This window comes from Octopus sinensis, linkage group LG3 (genome assembly GCF_006345805.1).
Source record: "Octopus sinensis linkage group LG3, ASM634580v1, whole genome shotgun sequence".
Taxonomy (NCBI): domain Eukaryota; kingdom Metazoa; phylum Mollusca; class Cephalopoda; order Octopoda; family Octopodidae; genus Octopus; species Octopus sinensis.
The window spans coordinates 4756201-4774452 of record NC_042999.1 but is presented as its reverse complement, the minus strand read 5'-3'; the positions used below and the strand labels follow the sequence as shown (position 1 = coordinate 4774452).

General features: G+C 38.1%; 1 protein-coding gene across 1 annotated transcript in view; it reads right to left on the bottom strand.

Annotated features, from left to right (window-relative positions):
- LOC115209266 (NPC intracellular cholesterol transporter 1) overlaps positions 1-18252 on the bottom strand; it is a 98190-nt gene that overhangs the window by 15778 nt on the left and 64160 nt on the right. The window contains exons 9-18 of the mRNA XM_029777567.2: positions 17602-17762; positions 16405-16533; positions 15245-15427; positions 13386-13500; positions 10407-10534; positions 8472-8606; positions 7108-7197; positions 4839-5029; positions 3516-3637; positions 1498-1621 (exon numbers count right to left, since the gene is read on the bottom strand). Coding sequence (XP_029633427.1) covers positions 1498-1621; positions 3516-3637; positions 4839-5029; positions 7108-7197; positions 8472-8606; positions 10407-10534; positions 13386-13500; positions 15245-15427; positions 16405-16533; positions 17602-17762 — 1378 coding nt within the window. The remainder of the gene's footprint in view (positions 1-1497; positions 1622-3515; positions 3638-4838; positions 5030-7107; positions 7198-8471; positions 8607-10406; positions 10535-13385; positions 13501-15244; positions 15428-16404; positions 16534-17601; positions 17763-18252) is intronic.

Here is an 18252-nt window from a genome sequence, read left to right as displayed (position 1 = left end):
TGCCTTATAATATTAAGAAAAGTTTCTTTTATTTGAAAAGAGAAATGAGGAAAGCTTCTAACAATGCAGAGATGAAAGTTGAAAAACCTTTAACCCTTTCATTACTGTATTTATTTTGGGATGCTCTGTGTTTCTTTCAATTAATTATCAACCACCATTAGTTATCAACCACCTCACCAACAACAACACTGAACACCTTTTTGATCTCCATGTGTCTAACACACGTGGACATGCCTACAAAGTCAGAAAACAACACAGCTCCCATGACTTTCGGAAACATTTTTTCATGCTCAGAGTTGCTGAAGCATGGAATAAACTGCCTGCGTCAGTTGTTGACTGCCATGAAACTGCATCCTTTAAGGCCCTCATGCTTTCCGAAATCCGCCGAAACTACACCTGATTATATATACACTTTAGATGAGTTGTAGTGCACCTGAGCACTGTACACAATTATTATTATTATTATTATTATTATAACAAAGAATTTAGTAAAATAACTTAGTTATCCTTCAGCTAGTGTTAGGAACATAAATTGAGACTAAGGTTTGGTGGAAGATTTTAATTCAAAACTTATGGAAACAAGACATTTGTACTCAGATCCAGAGCCGGTTTCAGCTGGGTTGGTAACGAAAGGCTTAAATATTTCAGGTGAGGATTTTTTTCAACTTTCGTCTCTGCATTCTTAGAAGCTTTCCTCGTTTCTCTTTTCATTTATTATTCTACTTCTGCATTACAATGCTTCAAGCAAACTACAACACTCTTATTTGTCATAAAGACTAATACTGATGATACACAGATGGCTTTTCTAAAATTGATTTAAATTTACGTCATACAAACATAAGTTTGCTTTTGAAGCAGTGAAATGAATTGTAGAACAAGGAGAAATAAATTTTTTTCAACACATAAATATTGAACAGTATATATCTTCTATCTATATAAAGCTGAAGTTGTCTGTGTGTGGCAGGTTTGGTAGCCTTCAGCTAACACTTTCTCCGCCGAGACCCTGCAGTGCAAGTTGACCAAAATTGAGAGTATGCTAGAAGAAGGCTTGCTCTTCCTTCCGTAGAAGAAAAAATTCAAATCGGACCATGTTAACACCAAAAATTATTTACATCAAAAAGGTGCTTTTTTTTTTTCTATGAAAATCCCTATTTTTTTACGATTTTTTGACTGCTGTGTTGCCATTTCTCGGTGTATTTCAACCAGAAAAATGTTCACTGAAAGAGAATAACAAGCTACATAATGCAAGATTTTCGCTTTTCAAAAATTCCAATTCTAAAGGGTCGAAACAAACCTGAGCAACACGGGGCGATACTGCTAATAAAGGATAAAACCCTTTTAAGAGCAGAAAAATTTGCCAGCAACTGCTCTTATCTTTTATATATACTGCTTTTATCCTTTATATATACTGTTCAGTATTTACGTATTGAAAGAAATTTATCTTTCTACTTGTTTTAACTTTAATTGAAAGCTAGATGTTACTGAAAACTAACTCACCCTTTGGAACACTGCACACTGGGTATAGCATCCAAAAACCATGGTAAATATTTCTTGAAATCTTCCGGACTTGGTCGATTGCCTTCCATTTTCACTTTACACGGAACACAATCAGGATTAACAACTGTAAACAGAAATGGTTGAGGGGAAATGAATGGAACAATATCGGAAGCGTCTGTTATCTTTTGTTTCAGCCATTGGTCCGTGGCTATGCTGGAGCACTGCCTCAATGGCTTTAATCAAACAAATCGACCCCAGTACATTTTTTAAAATCTGGTACTTATTCTATTGGTCTCTTTTGCCAAACAGCTAAGTTATATGGATGTAAACAAACCAACACTGGTTGTCAACACACACAGAGTCTTAACATCCACATTAATTCCCACTCACATAGATGGGATGCCTTTCCTATCACCAACCCACACTTGTATCCATGGAAACGAACGACACTGCACCAGCCATTATTCACAAACCTTCCTTTAACCTTTTCAGTACCATATTTCTGTTGAGATGTTCGTTGTTTCTTTCAATTAATTTGAAATATAACAAAGAATTTAGTAAAATAAGTTCGTTATCATTAAGCTAGTGTTAAGAACATAAATTGTGACTAAGGTTTTGTGGAAGATTTTAATTCAAAATTTATGAAAACAAGACATTTGTACTACAGAGCCAGAGGTGGTTTTAGCTGGGTTGGTATCAAAAGGGTTAACATCTGTTGTCCATGCCGGCATGGGTTGGTGTCAAAAGGGTTAAAAATATCATGGTTACCATATTCTATTGAGATGCTCTGTGTTTCTTTGAATTAATTTGAAATATAACAAAGAATTTAGTAAAATAACTTAGTTATCATTAAGCTAGTATTAGGAACATAATTTGTGACTAAGGTTTGGTAGAAGATTTTAATCCCAAACTTATGAAAACAAGACATTTGTACTACAGAGCCAGAACCAGTTTCAGCCAGGTTGGTATCAAAAGGGTGAAAGATGTCAACCTTCTGTTTCTCTGGCAGACGTAGAATAGCAGATATTGGTTTCAAATTTTGGTACAAAGCCAGAAATTTTAAGGGTAGGGTAAGTCGATAAACCCCAATGTTCAACTGGTAATTATTTTATCAACTCCGAAAGGATGAAAGGCAAAGTCGACCTTGGCAGAATTTGAACTCAGAATGCTGCTTTAAAGAGAAGAACAGAACTGCCTTGATTTCAGTAGCCATGGTCAGAGACACAAACATCATGGACACAACATTTCCTTCCTGATTAGGTCTTTTACTTGTTTCAGCCATTGGACTGTGGCCATGCTGGGGCATCACCTTCAAGCGTTTTATTTGAACAGACTGACCCCTCACCCCCACTCTAATACTTATTTTTAAGTCTGGCACTCATTCTATTAGTTTCTTTTGCAGAACTGCTAAGTCACAGGGATATAAACAAACCCACACTGCTTGTCAGATGGAGGTTGTGATATGGGGAGGACAAACATAAACACTGGCACAAAGACACACACACACACACGCACGCATGATGGGCTTCCACACAATTTCCATTTACCAAATCCACTAACAAGGTATTGGTTGGACAGTGACCAGAGTAGAAGATGCTTGGCCAAGGTGTTGTGCAGTGGGATTGAAACTAAAACCAAAGGAGTTAAGAAGCAAAATGAGCTTCTTACTCTCTAATGAAAATCAGCTGCAAACACCATCATCATCATCGTTTAACGTCCATTTTCCATGCTAGCATGGGTTGGATGGTTCGACCGGGGTCTTGGAAGCCAGGAGGCCGCACCAGGCTCCAGTCTGATCTGGCAGTGTTTCTACAGCTGGATGCCCTTCCACAATCGGTCGGTGCTTTTTACGTGCCATCATCACGGAAGCCAGTCAAGGTGGTGCTGGCATCGGCTACGTTCGGATGGTGCTTTTTACGTGCCATCGGCACAGGTATCACAACTACAATTTCCATATGATATTTTACAATGAAAAAAAAAAAAGAGAGAGAGAGAGAGATGAAAGCAAAACAAATTACCATCAGAATCACAGAACTTTCCAGTGGATTTATAGTAACGGCAACATGGATTCTGGGTATCTGGGTTGATCCAGTCAAAATAATCATCAAGCCAAGAGGACGAAGACTTGGCAATTCGAGTGCTTTCAAAAAAAAAAGTAATTCAGAAAATGAGAAATAAAGATTTCAGACATAGGCGCACAAATAAATATTGGAGGCACGTGGCTTAGTGGTTAGGGTGTTGGACACAGGATCATAAGATTGTGGTTTCGATTCTTGGACTGCGAAATGCGTTGTGTTCTTAAGCGAAACATTTCATTTCATGTTGTTCCGGTCCACTCAGCTGGCAAAAATAGGTCGTCCAAGTAATGGACCAGCATCCCATCCAGGGAGGAGGATATATGCCAGAAAAACCGGCAAGCACAGGCCCTATGCTGCTTGTGGAATAATGGGGCCAAATAAATGAAATAAATGAAGAGACAAATAAAAATAAATAAAGATGCATCAAAAATATATTCAAACCCAATGTGTCAGGCCATAATAATTTTCGGTGGTGCTACATAATAGGCACTGAGTACATTCTGTAGAGTGGTTGGCATTAGGAAGGACATCCAGCCATTGACACCAGGCCAGAACTGCTAAATGGAGCCAGGTATAACTCTCTAGCAGGCTAGCTCTTGTCAAACTGTCCAACCCATGCCAGCATGGAAAACACTAAAATAATAATAATAGTGGTATAAAAGATGGGCTACAGCAAATATTCTGCTCAATACCACAGATTCGCTTGTCAGTTGCTTGATTTTAACCAATTGAGCATGTCCCTTAGTGGCTGACGATATTTGCATCTCTGATCATGAGCAGAAGTAGTGGGGAGCATCATAGCCATGTGTTGAGAGGGATTGTTTGGGGTTTGGATAATTCACCTTTGGAAACAGGGGTGGTTCGTTCAACATCCTTAAACAATCCTTATTCAGGGACCTTTTGAGCGGAATGGGTTACTTGACCAGAAGAAAATTCTAACTGGGCCCCACCTGCAAGGTCATGTGCTGTTTAACTTGATATGAGATCACCATGTTGCGCACATATGGTTGTGATGCATGTGCCTAGTGTACCCTTATCAGACGGGTAGTCATGATGGGTATACTGGGCTTTGTATATTTTACCCCAGTGTCACTTTGATGGCACGCACTGCTCTCTCACTCAATAATAATAATAATAATAATAATAATAATAATAATAATAATATGGTGATGATTTTTAACAGTTCAACATGTGGAACATTCCATTTCCTTGATATTAGAGACAAACCACATTAAATAATTAATGCATTCAAAAATTACTTACTAATTTTGCTGCATGGAAGCTACAAAAACTTGTCCTTCCAAAGAATCTGAGTTGCAACCTGTAACGCCACAGAATTTGTTTTGGTTTTCTATCAACGAATAATCCACCTCGTTTTGCACAACAAAATAAACAGGGGGTCCTATCGACAGGTATTCGGACAGGTTATGGAAATATTGCAGAACATAGGAATCCTGAAAATTAGAAAAAAAGAAAACAAATTTTGTTGAACACATCTAGATAATGAGGGGGGGGGGGGGGCACTGCAGAGTTTTGATAGTTTAAACCCCCATTACTCAACCATGAAAGGATCAAAAGCCAAGTGGAATTTGAACTCAGAATCTAAGTCCAGATGAAATGCCACTAAGCATTTTGCCCAGTGTTGCTAACAATTCTGCCAGCTCAGCGACTTAATAATAACAACAACAACAATAATAATGGCTTCAAATTTTGCCACAAGGGTAGCCATATTTTGTAGGGAGGGGACGAGTCGATTATATCGAACCCAGTGTTTCACTGGTACTTAATTTATTGACCTCAAAAGGATGAAAGGCAAAGTCAACCTTGGCAGAATTTCAACTCAGAATGTGAACACAAACAAATACCTCTAAGCATTTTGCCCAGCCTCATAATGATTCTGCCAGCTCATTGCCATAATAATAATAATAATAATTCTTTCTATTATAGGCTCAACGCCTGAAGTTTTGGGGGAGAGGGCAACTAGTCAATTACATTGATCCCCAGAATTTCAATGGCACTTAATTCATCGACCCTGAAAGGATGAAAGGCAAAGTCAACCTCGGCGGAATTTGAACCTAGAATGTAGCAATGGGCGAAATATCACTAACCATTTCACCTGGCGTGCTAACGATTCTCCCAGCTTGCCGCTTTAACAATAATAATGATAATAATAATAATAATTCTACAATAGGCACAAAGCCTGAAATTCTGTGTGGAAGGGGCTATTCGATAACAATAGTCAACTGGTACTTATTGTGTTGACCCTGAGAGGATGAATAAAACAGAATTACTTTTTCAGCATGTGTTTAACACAAAACAGAAGTTGAGGATTTCATGCCTTTCTCAAAGGTTTCCAAGTTCTACATTAAGTACCAGATAAAGTAAGTGTAAAAGAATTTAGGAATCCAAATGCCAATATTTAAGTTTCTTAAACAGAAACGGGGGCACTAACATGAAAAACTTCCATCTTTGACTCAAGATCAAAAATTGGTGGGGCGGGTAATTTAGACAGTTTAATCAAGACCAAAACTTGATTGGTGCTTTTGTTTTATATTTTTATCAGTCCCTGGATGGATTAAAAAAAGTATGATGTAGCTGGATTTGAACTTGTGACTACATACAAGACATTCTACCATTTTTAACATTCTTCATAATAATAACAATTATTTCTGAATTGGGTACAAGGCTAGCAATTTAGAAGGGTGAAATAGTTGTTGATGCCAGCAACACCAGTATGTGACTGGTACTTTATCTAATTTGGAAAGATGAAAAGCAAAATTGACTTTGGCAGCATTTGAACTCAGAAAGTTAAAAATCAGAACAAATGCTGAAATGATTTTTCTCCCACTGCTCTAATGATTCTGGCAGCTCATTGCCTTCTCAATAATAATAATCTATATACATAAAGCTGAAGTTGTCTCTGTGTGTGTATGGCAGGTTTGGTAGCCTTCAACTAACACTATCTCCTCCAAGACCCTGCAGCGCAAAGTTGACCAAAATTGAGAGTATGATAGAAGAAGGCTTGCTCAAATCGGACCATGTTAACACCAAACATTATTTACATCAAAAAGATGCTAGTTTTCCTATTTTTGACTGCTGTGTTGCCATTTTTTGGTGTATTTCAACCAGAATAACAAGCCACATAATGCAAAATTTTTACTTTTCAAAAATTCCAATTCTAAAGGGTCAAAACAAACCCGAGCAATGCCGGGCGATACTGCTAGTAATAATAATAATAATTTCCAGCACAGGTACAAGACAAGGAACTTGGCAGGAAAAGGGTGCAGGGTTTTAGTCAATTAAACTCACCTGCAGTACTCAATTGGAATTTTATTACTCAACCCCTTTAATAACGAAAAGCAAAGTTGATCACAGCATGATTCGAACTCAGAGCAATAGCAACCTTAACCCTTTAGCATTCAGATTATTCTGTCAAATGTTTTGAATTAATCAGATTTATCAGAAGAGCTCTACTGATGCACATTTAAGAAAAAAAGACAATGAAATGTAAAAATAATTAAATAAACCTTACCTTTGGCATCGACAAACTTTGGTCTAAACCAATTTCTACACGCATCATCAGAGCACCAGAAATGCAAAACCAGAGAGAGAACACAACCATCTGCAATAGAATAGACATCATCATTATTCAACATGTTTTCTATGATAGTATGATTTCTATGATAGTTGGACTATGTATATATACATATATCTATATATATATATGTATGTATATATATATATATATTATATATATATATATATATATATATAAAGGGAGAGTTTACAAAAAAAAACAACAAAAGACGAAGACAGGTGGTGTACAATACAGGAATAGAAAATGTCTTTTACGTTTCGAGCCTACGCTCTTGTACAGAAAGGGACACAGAAAAAACAAGGTATATATATATATATATATATATATATATATATATATATATATATATATATACCTTATTTATTGTTCCCACACCAGTGTCTGTCTTTTGTTTTTTGTACAGTTTTGAACTATATAAATATATATATATATATATATATATATATTATATATATATATATATATATATATAACGGGAAGCTTTATGAAAATAAACAAAAGACGAAGGCAGGTGGAATATAAACAAAGAATTGTATTAGTATGGCGCTCAGGAATATAAATAAAACAAGTCTTTTACGTTTCGAGCCTACGCTCTTCAACAGAAAGATACACAGAAAAGAAACACAGAAATAAATAAGGAGAGAAAAAATGCGTGCAGAGGCTAGCGAATCAACATGGATATACATCAAAGGAAAATTAACTGAGAAGATAGCTTTCGTGTGCGGCAATAGACACCACAGATACTCAGAAATCAGATTCCACCACACTCCAGGGGAAGAAACTAGAAGTAGTTGATAGCTTCCGCTACCGAAGTGACCAAGTTAGTAGTGGAGGTGGATGCTCAGTGAGTTTTACTACAAGAATAAGAATAGCCTGGGAAAAGTTTAGAAAGCTTCTTCACCTACTGACGACAAAGGGTCTCTTGCTCAGAGTCAAAGGTAGATTGTACGATGCATGTGTGCAAACTGCCATGCTTCATGGCAGTGAAACATGGGCCGTGACTGCTGAGGACATGGCTCGCAGGACGGCCTGTTGTGCCAACCTTGGATCGTAGGGCGACCTGCTGTGCTTGAGGAGACCTATTGAGCCAAGTACATCAACATCAAAATAAATGGAAATTATAGATGTGATACCCGTGCCGGTGGCACGTAAACAGCACCATCCGAACATGTCCGATGCTTATTTCAACTATGCTTTCTTTTAATATCCCATAAGATTAAATAAGAAGAAAATAAAGCTCAATGTAAACCTTGATAGACATTTAAGACAACCAGTGACTTAAAAAAAGGAATACTCACAATGATTGGCCGAACATAGTTCTTCATTATAAATCTAGCATAGTAATTCTTTATCAATGAGTATAAGCATTCTTCAGTGCCGAGAACATTCTTCATTTTCAGCTTTATACAACAAAGCACATCCAATCTGTTGGCCTGAAAAGAAAATTAAAGATAAGCTCATGTCACTCTCCTTTTGCAATGTTGTGAACTCACCCACCCACCCACTCCCTCTTTCCAGTCCACTTCACTATGTAACAGGGGTACATGGCCACTGCCTGCCTCCCTGTCACATCTTTGTCATCACCTTTTCTCTCTCTCACCATATGAACTAACCATGTTTCTCTTCTAATGTAATACACCTTTTTCTCTCCTTCAATAATACTGCTCCTCCAAGTTCAGGGGTCTTGCCCTATAAGTTACTTGGAGACCTCATCGCTGCTGGTGACACGTAAAAAGCACCCAGTACACTCTGTAAAGTGGTTGGCATTAGGAAGGGCATCCAATCATAGAAACCATGCAAAAACAGACAGCAGAGCTTGGTGCAGTCTTCTGACTGTGCCAGTTCCTGTCAAACTGTCCAACCCAAGCCAGCATGGGAAGTAGAAGTTAAATGATGATGAAATAAATTTTCATTTAATGAACATCTTCAGCAACATTAAAATCTTATTCAATATTACATTAGTGCCACCTGACTGGTGCCAGTGCTGGTGGCACATACAAAGCACCATTCAAGTATGGTTGGTGCCAGTGCCGCCTGACTGGCTCCCATGCAGGTGGCACGTAAAAGCACAAACTATACTCTTGGAGTGGTTGGCTTTAGGAAACCTTGCCAAATCAGCTTGGAGCCTGGCACCCCCCCCCCCCCCCGGCTTGCCAGTTCTCAGTCAGACTGTCCAACCCATGCCAGCATAGAAAGCAGATATTAAACGATGACAATTTATTATTTAATACCATGTAGTTATAAATTCGTGAGGGTATTCTGGGCAATTTTGCCTTAATCATTGTTTTAACAGCCACTTTTCCATGTTTGTATGGGGCCATACAGAATTCTTTGAGGCAGATTTTCTACTACCAGAAATCTTTCCTCTCATCAACCATCACTTGATTCTATGCAAGGTTGTCACCATCATCATTTAGCATCCATTTTCTATGCTGGCACGAGTTGGTCATCTTGACAGGACCTAGCAAAGCCAGGATCCAAAGCAAGTTCCATTTCTACAGCTAAATGCCGTTCCTAACACCAACCACTTTACAGAGTGGACTGGGTGCTTTTAATGTGGCACCAGCACCACAAGGGTCACCAAATACCTTGCAAGACAAAAATCCCTTAACTAGGAGTAGGGAAGTTGTATTGAGGGGGTGTAATTTTGTGCCGGTTGAGAGATTTAAGGGATAGATATAGCTGTTTTACTGCAGAGGAGGTACATGGTAAAGGTGATATTTCTCCATAGCTGAAATTGGTTTCACAGAAGAATGGAAATGAATAACATATTTGTTTCAGTTTCCATCTAGCAAATTCACTTACAAGGCTTTGCTTGGCCCAAGTCTACAGCAGAAGACACTTCCCCAAGGTGCTATCCATGGGACTGAACCTGAAACATCATCACCATCATTGTTTAACGTCTGCTTTCCATGCTAGCATGGGTTGGACGATTTTGACTGAGGACTGGCAAACCAGATGGCTGCACCAGACTCCAATCTGATCTGGCAGAGTTTCTACTGCTGGATGCCCTTCCTAACACCAACCACTTCGAGAGTGTAGTGGGTGCTTTTTACGTGCCACCAGTACGAACCATGAAGTTAACTTCTAATTACACAGCCATGCCTGCATCTAATGGTGCTGGGGACAATTCAGCAGAGAGATTTCCCATTGACATCTCCAAATCAAACCTCCAATTTTACAGTGGATCCTCCTGTTAACGCAAGTAATTTTTAATCTCCAAAACAACTTACTTTTTGTCGCTTTGCATCTAATGCCATTAAACTGATAAAGCAGGTGATCTGTAGAGCGAAATCACAGAAGACAGCCATTCCAGCATAGAGCGAAAACATTCGGACAGCAGGCATTGTAGTGAGAGCACCTAAATAGAATGAAAACATGGGTGACTAAATATTTACATTATATTTATCATTTTAGAAAATACTAGCAGTATCGCCCGGCGTTGCTCGGGTTTGTAAGGGAAATAACTATATAAGCATTTTTAGAGATGTAAAGTATAATAGCCATCTCAAAATACCTAACTATAAAAGGGGGGGGTGTTACTGTAGCTTTTTACATTCTGAGATTTAATAATAAATTTTTAGAGAGTTACTTCCCTTATATATGCCAAAAATACATTAAAAATGGTAAAAATTGATGGTAAATTTTTTTTAAAATCGTAGACTCAAGCTAATACCCAGAAGGGCTCGATATGAATCACGACTATAAGATACCCGGTTTTGGTTAAACTGCACCGCAAAATGTGGGAGTAGTTAGGAATCTAAATCGTAGGAGACAGACAGCACACAACCTCACTTTTATATATATAGATATACAAATCTAAATACTAAACACATTGAAATGCCAACAGATTTTTATTCATTTGCTGTAACTTTTGATTACTGGATTATCAAAATTATTAGATTAATGGATTAAATACTTTGTTGTATTCATTCTGGCTCTTTATGTTGTGAGTTCAATTTTGTCTTTCATGCTTCAAGGGTCAATTTTAAAAAAAGTACCAGAGAGGTTGTGGTGGTGGTGGGGTGTCAATGGTATAAACCAGACCAGTGGTTCCCTACTTGTGGTCCGCAAAGGTAGTACTGGGGGTCCATAAACTAAATTCAAAATTTAAATATATATATATATATATATATATATATATACACACACAGGTGCAGGAGTGGCTGTGTGGTAAGTAGCTTGTTTACCAACCACATGGTTCCAGGTTCACTCCCACTGTGTGGCACCTTGGGCAAGTGTCTTCTGCTATAGCCTCAGGCCAACCAAAGCCTTGTGAGTGGATTTGGTAGACGGAAACTGAAAGAAGCCTGTCGTATATATGTATATATATATATATATATATATGATGGCTGCCCCCTCATTATCGAGTATGGCCATTGCACGAAGCTTAACTGTTACTGGTGCTGTGATCGAAAGTGACTTGTACAGAATTGGCAGCTAAAACCTTTACCAGCAGAAGCCAGCTGTAGTTGTAACTGAGCTTCATGTACCTTTGCATGTCATTTAAGTCCTCCTGCCGAATTACACTCTCTTCCACATGCCTGACAGATATGATTAGTATGGTGTGTAACACCACCACCAGGGGCCAGGTTGTCACTCATCTGTCTCGCTTTATGACTACGAAGATGACTCTTGAGTCCAGCTTTACTGAGGCAGGGTCTTGCACAGACACTGTATGTCAGCATCATAGGAAAACCCTTCCCATCTGGAAGTGTAACAGTAATGCCTTCCTGACATCCCTCCTTTCTTTCTCATGCGCAACTCGAGATTTCTCAAAAGTAGCTGTCCCCTCATGCACAATCCTTCTCCACCTGCTACGATCAATAGCTATGCCCTCTCATGTGTCAAGAGAGATGCAAGCATCTCTTAAGGCAGCCTTCAGCAAATCCTTATACCTCATATATATATATATATATATATTTAAAAAAGGAGATGTGGAACACGAGTTGTGATATATAAAAAAAGGAAATGAAGAAAATGCTGACAAAATAATTTAAGTAAGGGAGAGTGTATTTAATTAGGTGAAAGTTCTTTTTACCAGTTGCGCATTTGTTATGCTTATCAAAGGATATTTTTTTAAGGGAGATAGAGTTCCTTTCTGATAGATTTTTTTCTCTTATCAGATAAGAGAAAAAAATCTATCAGAAAGGAACGCTATTAAGTTGGACATGGCCTGGGCCAATAATGGCCGAAACCTATCAAAGTATCAAAGTATCTCTCTTAAAAAAATATCCTTTGATAAGCATAACAAATGCGCAACCGGTAACAAGAACTTTCACCTAATTAAATACACTCTCCCTTACTTAAATTATTTTGTCAGCATTTTCTTCATTTCCTTTATATATATATATATATATATATATATATATATATACACACACACATACATACATACAAAGGAAAAACATATCAAAAGAAGTCTGTGGGAAAACTCATTTAAATAAAAGGGGTCCTTGGCAGTGAAAAGGTTGGGAACCACTGGTACAGACTAATTCTATTCTTCAAATTTAAGGTCTTGAAATGATTATTAGACGCAACTATTATGAATGGATTGGCAGAAGGTGCAAAGCTGGTGTACTGAGTTCAAACTTCACTGAGGTAGTCTTTGCCTTTCATACTTTTGGGGATCAATAAATTAAGTACCAGTGAAGCACTTGGGTCAATATAATTGACTAGTTCCTTCTCCAAAATTTCAGGCCCTGTGTCTATAGTAGAAACGATTATTAATGAATTGGTAGGATGATTAGCATGTCACCAAACTGCCTTATGATATTTACATAGAGTTCTTCCCAGTCTGAGTTGAAAAACTGCTGGAAACAACTTTGCTTTATCTCTCTGGGGTCAATAACATAAAGCAACAGTCAACTACAAGGGAATCAATGCACCTCCCCTCAAAACTCTTGCAAGGCTGACAAGATTGTTGAGGTATGACAAAAAGAGAAATATGTGCCTCAGAAGGGATGGGCAAGGCTTGTGTACAACTAGCAGGTTCAGGGGAGAAAAGAAATGTAGTAATGGTTAAAAAAAAACAACAACAACTGGATAACGAACCCTCAACCCTTTGCTTACCTATCCACTTAGCCAGCTTCAAGATTCAAAGACTAAGGTGGAGAATAACACCCAGTCCCTCAAAAACTCAATCTTTTCTAATCAGTTAATATGATTCTTTCAAGATACTACAGCAATTAATATGTTTTAATTACACTTACCTAATAAGAAAGCTACCGATTCAGAAAGACTAGTAAGTAGCATACTTGGACCAATTTTACCAACAATTCTTCCAATTTTGCACTCAAACATTTCATCTGGGTCACCTACATCACGCTAAAAGGACAAAACAAATTTCAAGTTTAAGTGACCTATGACAGCTGTATTTACACAACGATATTTTCACCATTATTTTAAGGTCTGCTCTTTTTTAAATTCAGGATGTGAAAGCAAGTGGCCAAGTGGTGAAAGTGTGGCACTCACAATCATAAAATCACGGTTTCATTTCATAGACTGAGCAATGTACTGTGTCCTTGAGCAAACCACTTCATTTCATATTGCTACTCCAGTCCACTCAGCTGTTAATGAGCAACCATGGAACGAACTGGTAAGTTAAGCCTGTGATGGACATGCGTCTCATGAAGGGGGAGATGTACTTCCAGTCACTTCCACACCATGAAGACCAGTTTAAGATTTGGCCTTATGTGTTCCAGGGATCATGACTGAGTCTGAGCCATGATAGGACTGAGCCAGTCTACTACACAGAACCTAGACTCCGTGCCATTTGATCTGTGAGGCCCAATATTCTCAGACTTAGGCTATCTGTTTGCACTCAAAACTTCACAAAGTGGAACAAGTTTATTTTGCCATGGCAAGGAGCAAAGTCTGACTTTTCAGGCAGAGCCATTCAATGCAATTTCGCCAGCTCCTGCTACTGTAGGCACAAGGAAATCTTTCATTTAGCATGGAATTTTCATCCACAATCAGAAATGTGGACGTGAAGTTAGTGAAGAGAATTCAAGTTAAAATCACAGAGAGGAGCCATAAACGAAGTTCAACTTCATTAAAAGTGGTAAGTTTCTATAAAAAGACTTTTGTTTCAATCAGTTTTGAAAATAACAAAGAAATCAGTAAAATAATTTTGTCACTATTAACCCTTTAGTATTAAAACTGGCCAAGTCTGGCCCCTCACATCTACTCAACAATGTCATTCTAAAAATAAGCTGTCACATCATCAACATCTTAAAACTACAAGATAATGCATGATTAATTTAAAATGAATAAGCATTCCGGAGATGTACTTGCAGAGCAAGTGACCTGATCTGAGATCGTGTGCTGGAACGAAAACAATTGCAGCGTGGAAGGTGTTTACAAGCCATTTAAGAAACACACAAAAACCGTTAGATTCACTTCAACATTTAAATTTAATTTGTCAAAATATTTTCGGCGCTTTAAGACTGCGACCTGTTCACTGACAAAATTCTGTGCTGCATTCCATTTGACAGAATATCCAAATGCAAAAGGGTTAAGCTGGTGTTTCAAACTTAAGTTTATATGAAATTTTGATGGAGGGTTTTAATTTAAATCACTTTAACACAAGTTTATAGCATAAAATGAAGGGCAAATTTTAAAAGTGGGTTGGTATGAAAACAGTAAATCTGTAACAGGAATAATTTCTGTTGTCTGGGGAGAGTCATTTTCTTTTTGTGCCTTATAATGTAACACACTCACCGGCAAAATTTCCACTTATTTCTTATTTTTATATTCCTAAAATTTTTGTTGCATCTTGAGAGTCAAGACTATTGAAAAGGTTGCAAAATGCAACAAAAATTTTAGGAAAATAAAAATAAGAAATAAGTGGAAATTTTACCGGTGAGTGTGTTACATTATAAGGCACAAAAAGAAAATTACTCTCCCCAGACACAACAGAATATGCTTCAACACACAAACTCATATAAAGAATCTTGCAAACCAAATCCAAAAAAGGAAACATGAAGAAATGCAGATGTTGGTGCAAATATCTGAAAGAGACATTGATTTAAATCCCATGAGTTGTCGAGTGACAAGAACGGTCACTTACCTGTAATGCTTGTACAAGAATAAAGATGTTGTCAACTCCGACAGCCAGAACTAAAAATGGTACGACCTCAATAATGATAAGGGTGGCTGGCTGACCAATGTAGCTGAAGATGCCAAGAGACATCATCACAGACAGAAACACAATGACAACTCCTCCAAGACCAAGGGTAATTTTGGAATCAACCTGAAAACAGAAACCAAACTTAGTATATGTTTCTTTTACTACCCACAAGGGGCTAAACATTGAGGGGACAAACAAGGACAGACAAACGGATTAAGTTGATTACATCGACTCCAGTGCGTAACTGGTACTTAGTTTATCGACCCCGAAAGGATGAAAGGCAAAGTCGGACTCGGTGGAATTTGAACTCAGAACGTAACGGCAGACGAAATACGGCTACGCATTTCGCCCGGTGTGCTAACGATTCTGCCAACTCACTGCCTTAAGCAAACTTAGTATAAAAGAAAACAAACTAGTATCATCATCAGTCAACATCTGTTTTCCATGCTGGCATGAGTTGGACAGTTTGACTGGAGATGGCAAGATGGAGACCTGAACCAAGTTCTGGTAGTCTGCTTTGGCATGGTTCCTATGGTGAGATGCCCTCCTTAGCACCAACTACTTTACAGAGTGAACTGAGTGCTTTTTCCAGTGGAACTGGCTCAGATGTTGTTTATTATGATCATCATCATCATCATCATTGTCATCATTTTAACATCCTCTTTTCCATACTTGTAGGAGTTAGATGGGGTTTGCTGAGGCTGATTTTCTATGACTGGGTTGGATGCCTTTCCTGTTGCCAACCCTTGCTTGCTTCCAAGAAGTAAGATATTTCCCCATGGTCAGACATATTTTCACATCAATATTGAAAATGAATGGCATTCATGTACAAGAGTCATGTGATGGCAAAACAAGGAGACACATACACACACAACAGGCTTCTTTCAGCTTCCATCAACCAAGTCCACTCACAAGGTTTTGGTAGGCCCAAGACTATAATAGAAGACACTTGTCCAAGGGGGCCACACAGAGGGATTGAACTCAAAACCATTTGGTTAGGAAGCAAGCTTCTCAACCACACTGTCATGCTTGCATTTACTATATAACTAAATTAGTCATTGGTACCAAAGACTAATTATATAAATGAAAATACAACTCACAAAGACTGTTCTGACACTGCGGAACTGTCCAAGAGCCAAGGAGATGTAGATAAACATGATTATATAACTGATCAGAATGGTGCTGACATCAGATTCACTTTCACGTTCTAGCTCGTCTTGAATGGAACGCTGCGAAAAAAAGAGAGAAAAAAATTCAGAAATTAGTTTTTTAATTAGAAGACATTTTAAAAAATATATAAGATTTTGTGAATAAGAGCTTCCTTGTTAAAAACTTTCATCCCTTAGGCATTAGTCTTGAGTCCTGGGACTTATAGGGTCAGTTATCCAGATTCCATGGCATGTAAATGACTGAGATCACATGTCCCCCTGGATAGGATACTAGCCCATTGCGGGGTGAACTCATTTACATTGAAATGAATAGGGGCAGCATGAAATAAAGTGTTTTGCTCAAGAATGCAACACACTGCCCAGCCCATGAATTGAAACCACATCGTGATCTTGTGAACCCAGAATAATGAGACTAAGATATGAGAAATTCATAAACAAGCATAACACATGAGCATTCCCATCATCAGCCGCCCAAACAGACATCATTATGGTTTTGAAACATGGGCTGGGCAGTATCATTCAATCCAGTGGTGTCCACAAGGTCAGAATTATAAACACTGCCTCAGAATCTACCTTAATTAGAATCTTTAATAACCAATTACTAATGAGCATACCAAAACTAACAACAGATTTTTTTATAACTGAACATCATCACCATTTTAATGTCCACTTTTCTGTGCTTGCATGGGTCAGATGGAATCTGTTGAGGTAGATTTTCTATGGCTGGATGGCCTTTCTGTCACCAATCCTCACCTGTTTCCAAGCAAGGTAATATTTCCAGAATACTGTGACATCAACACTCATTTACAACTATCAGGCAATGTCAAGGTAAGAAGATACAAAGAAACACACCCACACGTACACAAACATACACGCATAAGGCTTTCATCGACCTACGGCTACTGTGGAAGACACTTGCCCAAAGTACCATGCAATGGGATTGAACCTGGGAAGCAACCTTCTTAACCACACAGCAGCACTTGTATAATGTAGCTACATACATTTGTTTTAGACAATCTTAGGATTCGGTAAGCCCATATATTCAAGTCAAATCTGGATAATTTTTAAATCCATCACAATAATTTTAATTGGTTAAATCATGGTTAAAACTTTGAAGATATTAATTACCTCTGCAGAGAAAGAGATTGTCATATTTGGATTGGAATAATTTTTCAGAAAGTCAATATATTTTTTCTCCCATGCAGCTGCTTTGGCAATCTTACCATCATCAAGATAGTTGTTGACAATAAAAGTGATGATAAAAGCAGTGGCATTCTTCACATTATTATCTGCAGATAAAAACAGAAAAGTAAAGTTTTTAAATGATTACGAAGAGAAGAAATCTTTAACAGAAAGACTAGAAAGCAGGCAAACTTGTAATTGCAATAACCAGAGGAAAAAACGAAAAAGGAGGTTCAAGCCTTTTCTAAGAGTTTTAGCATAATTGCTAACTGGTCAGACATAATGACTGAACCCTGATAACGTCACATGATTGGTTGATGAAGCAACCAATCAGCACCAAGCCATTGCACGATTCAACCTTCTAGAATTTTCTGCTTGCATCCCATACAAAACCACTTTCATCATCGTTTAACGTCCGTTTTCCATGCTAGCATGGGTTGGATGGTTCGACCGGGGTCTGGGAAGCCAGAAGGCTGCACCAGGCTCCAGTCTGATTGGGCAATGTTTCTACAGCTGGATGCCCTTCCTAATGCCAACCACTCCATAAGTGTAGTGTGTGCTTTTTACGTACCACCGGCACAGGTTCCAGGCGAGGCT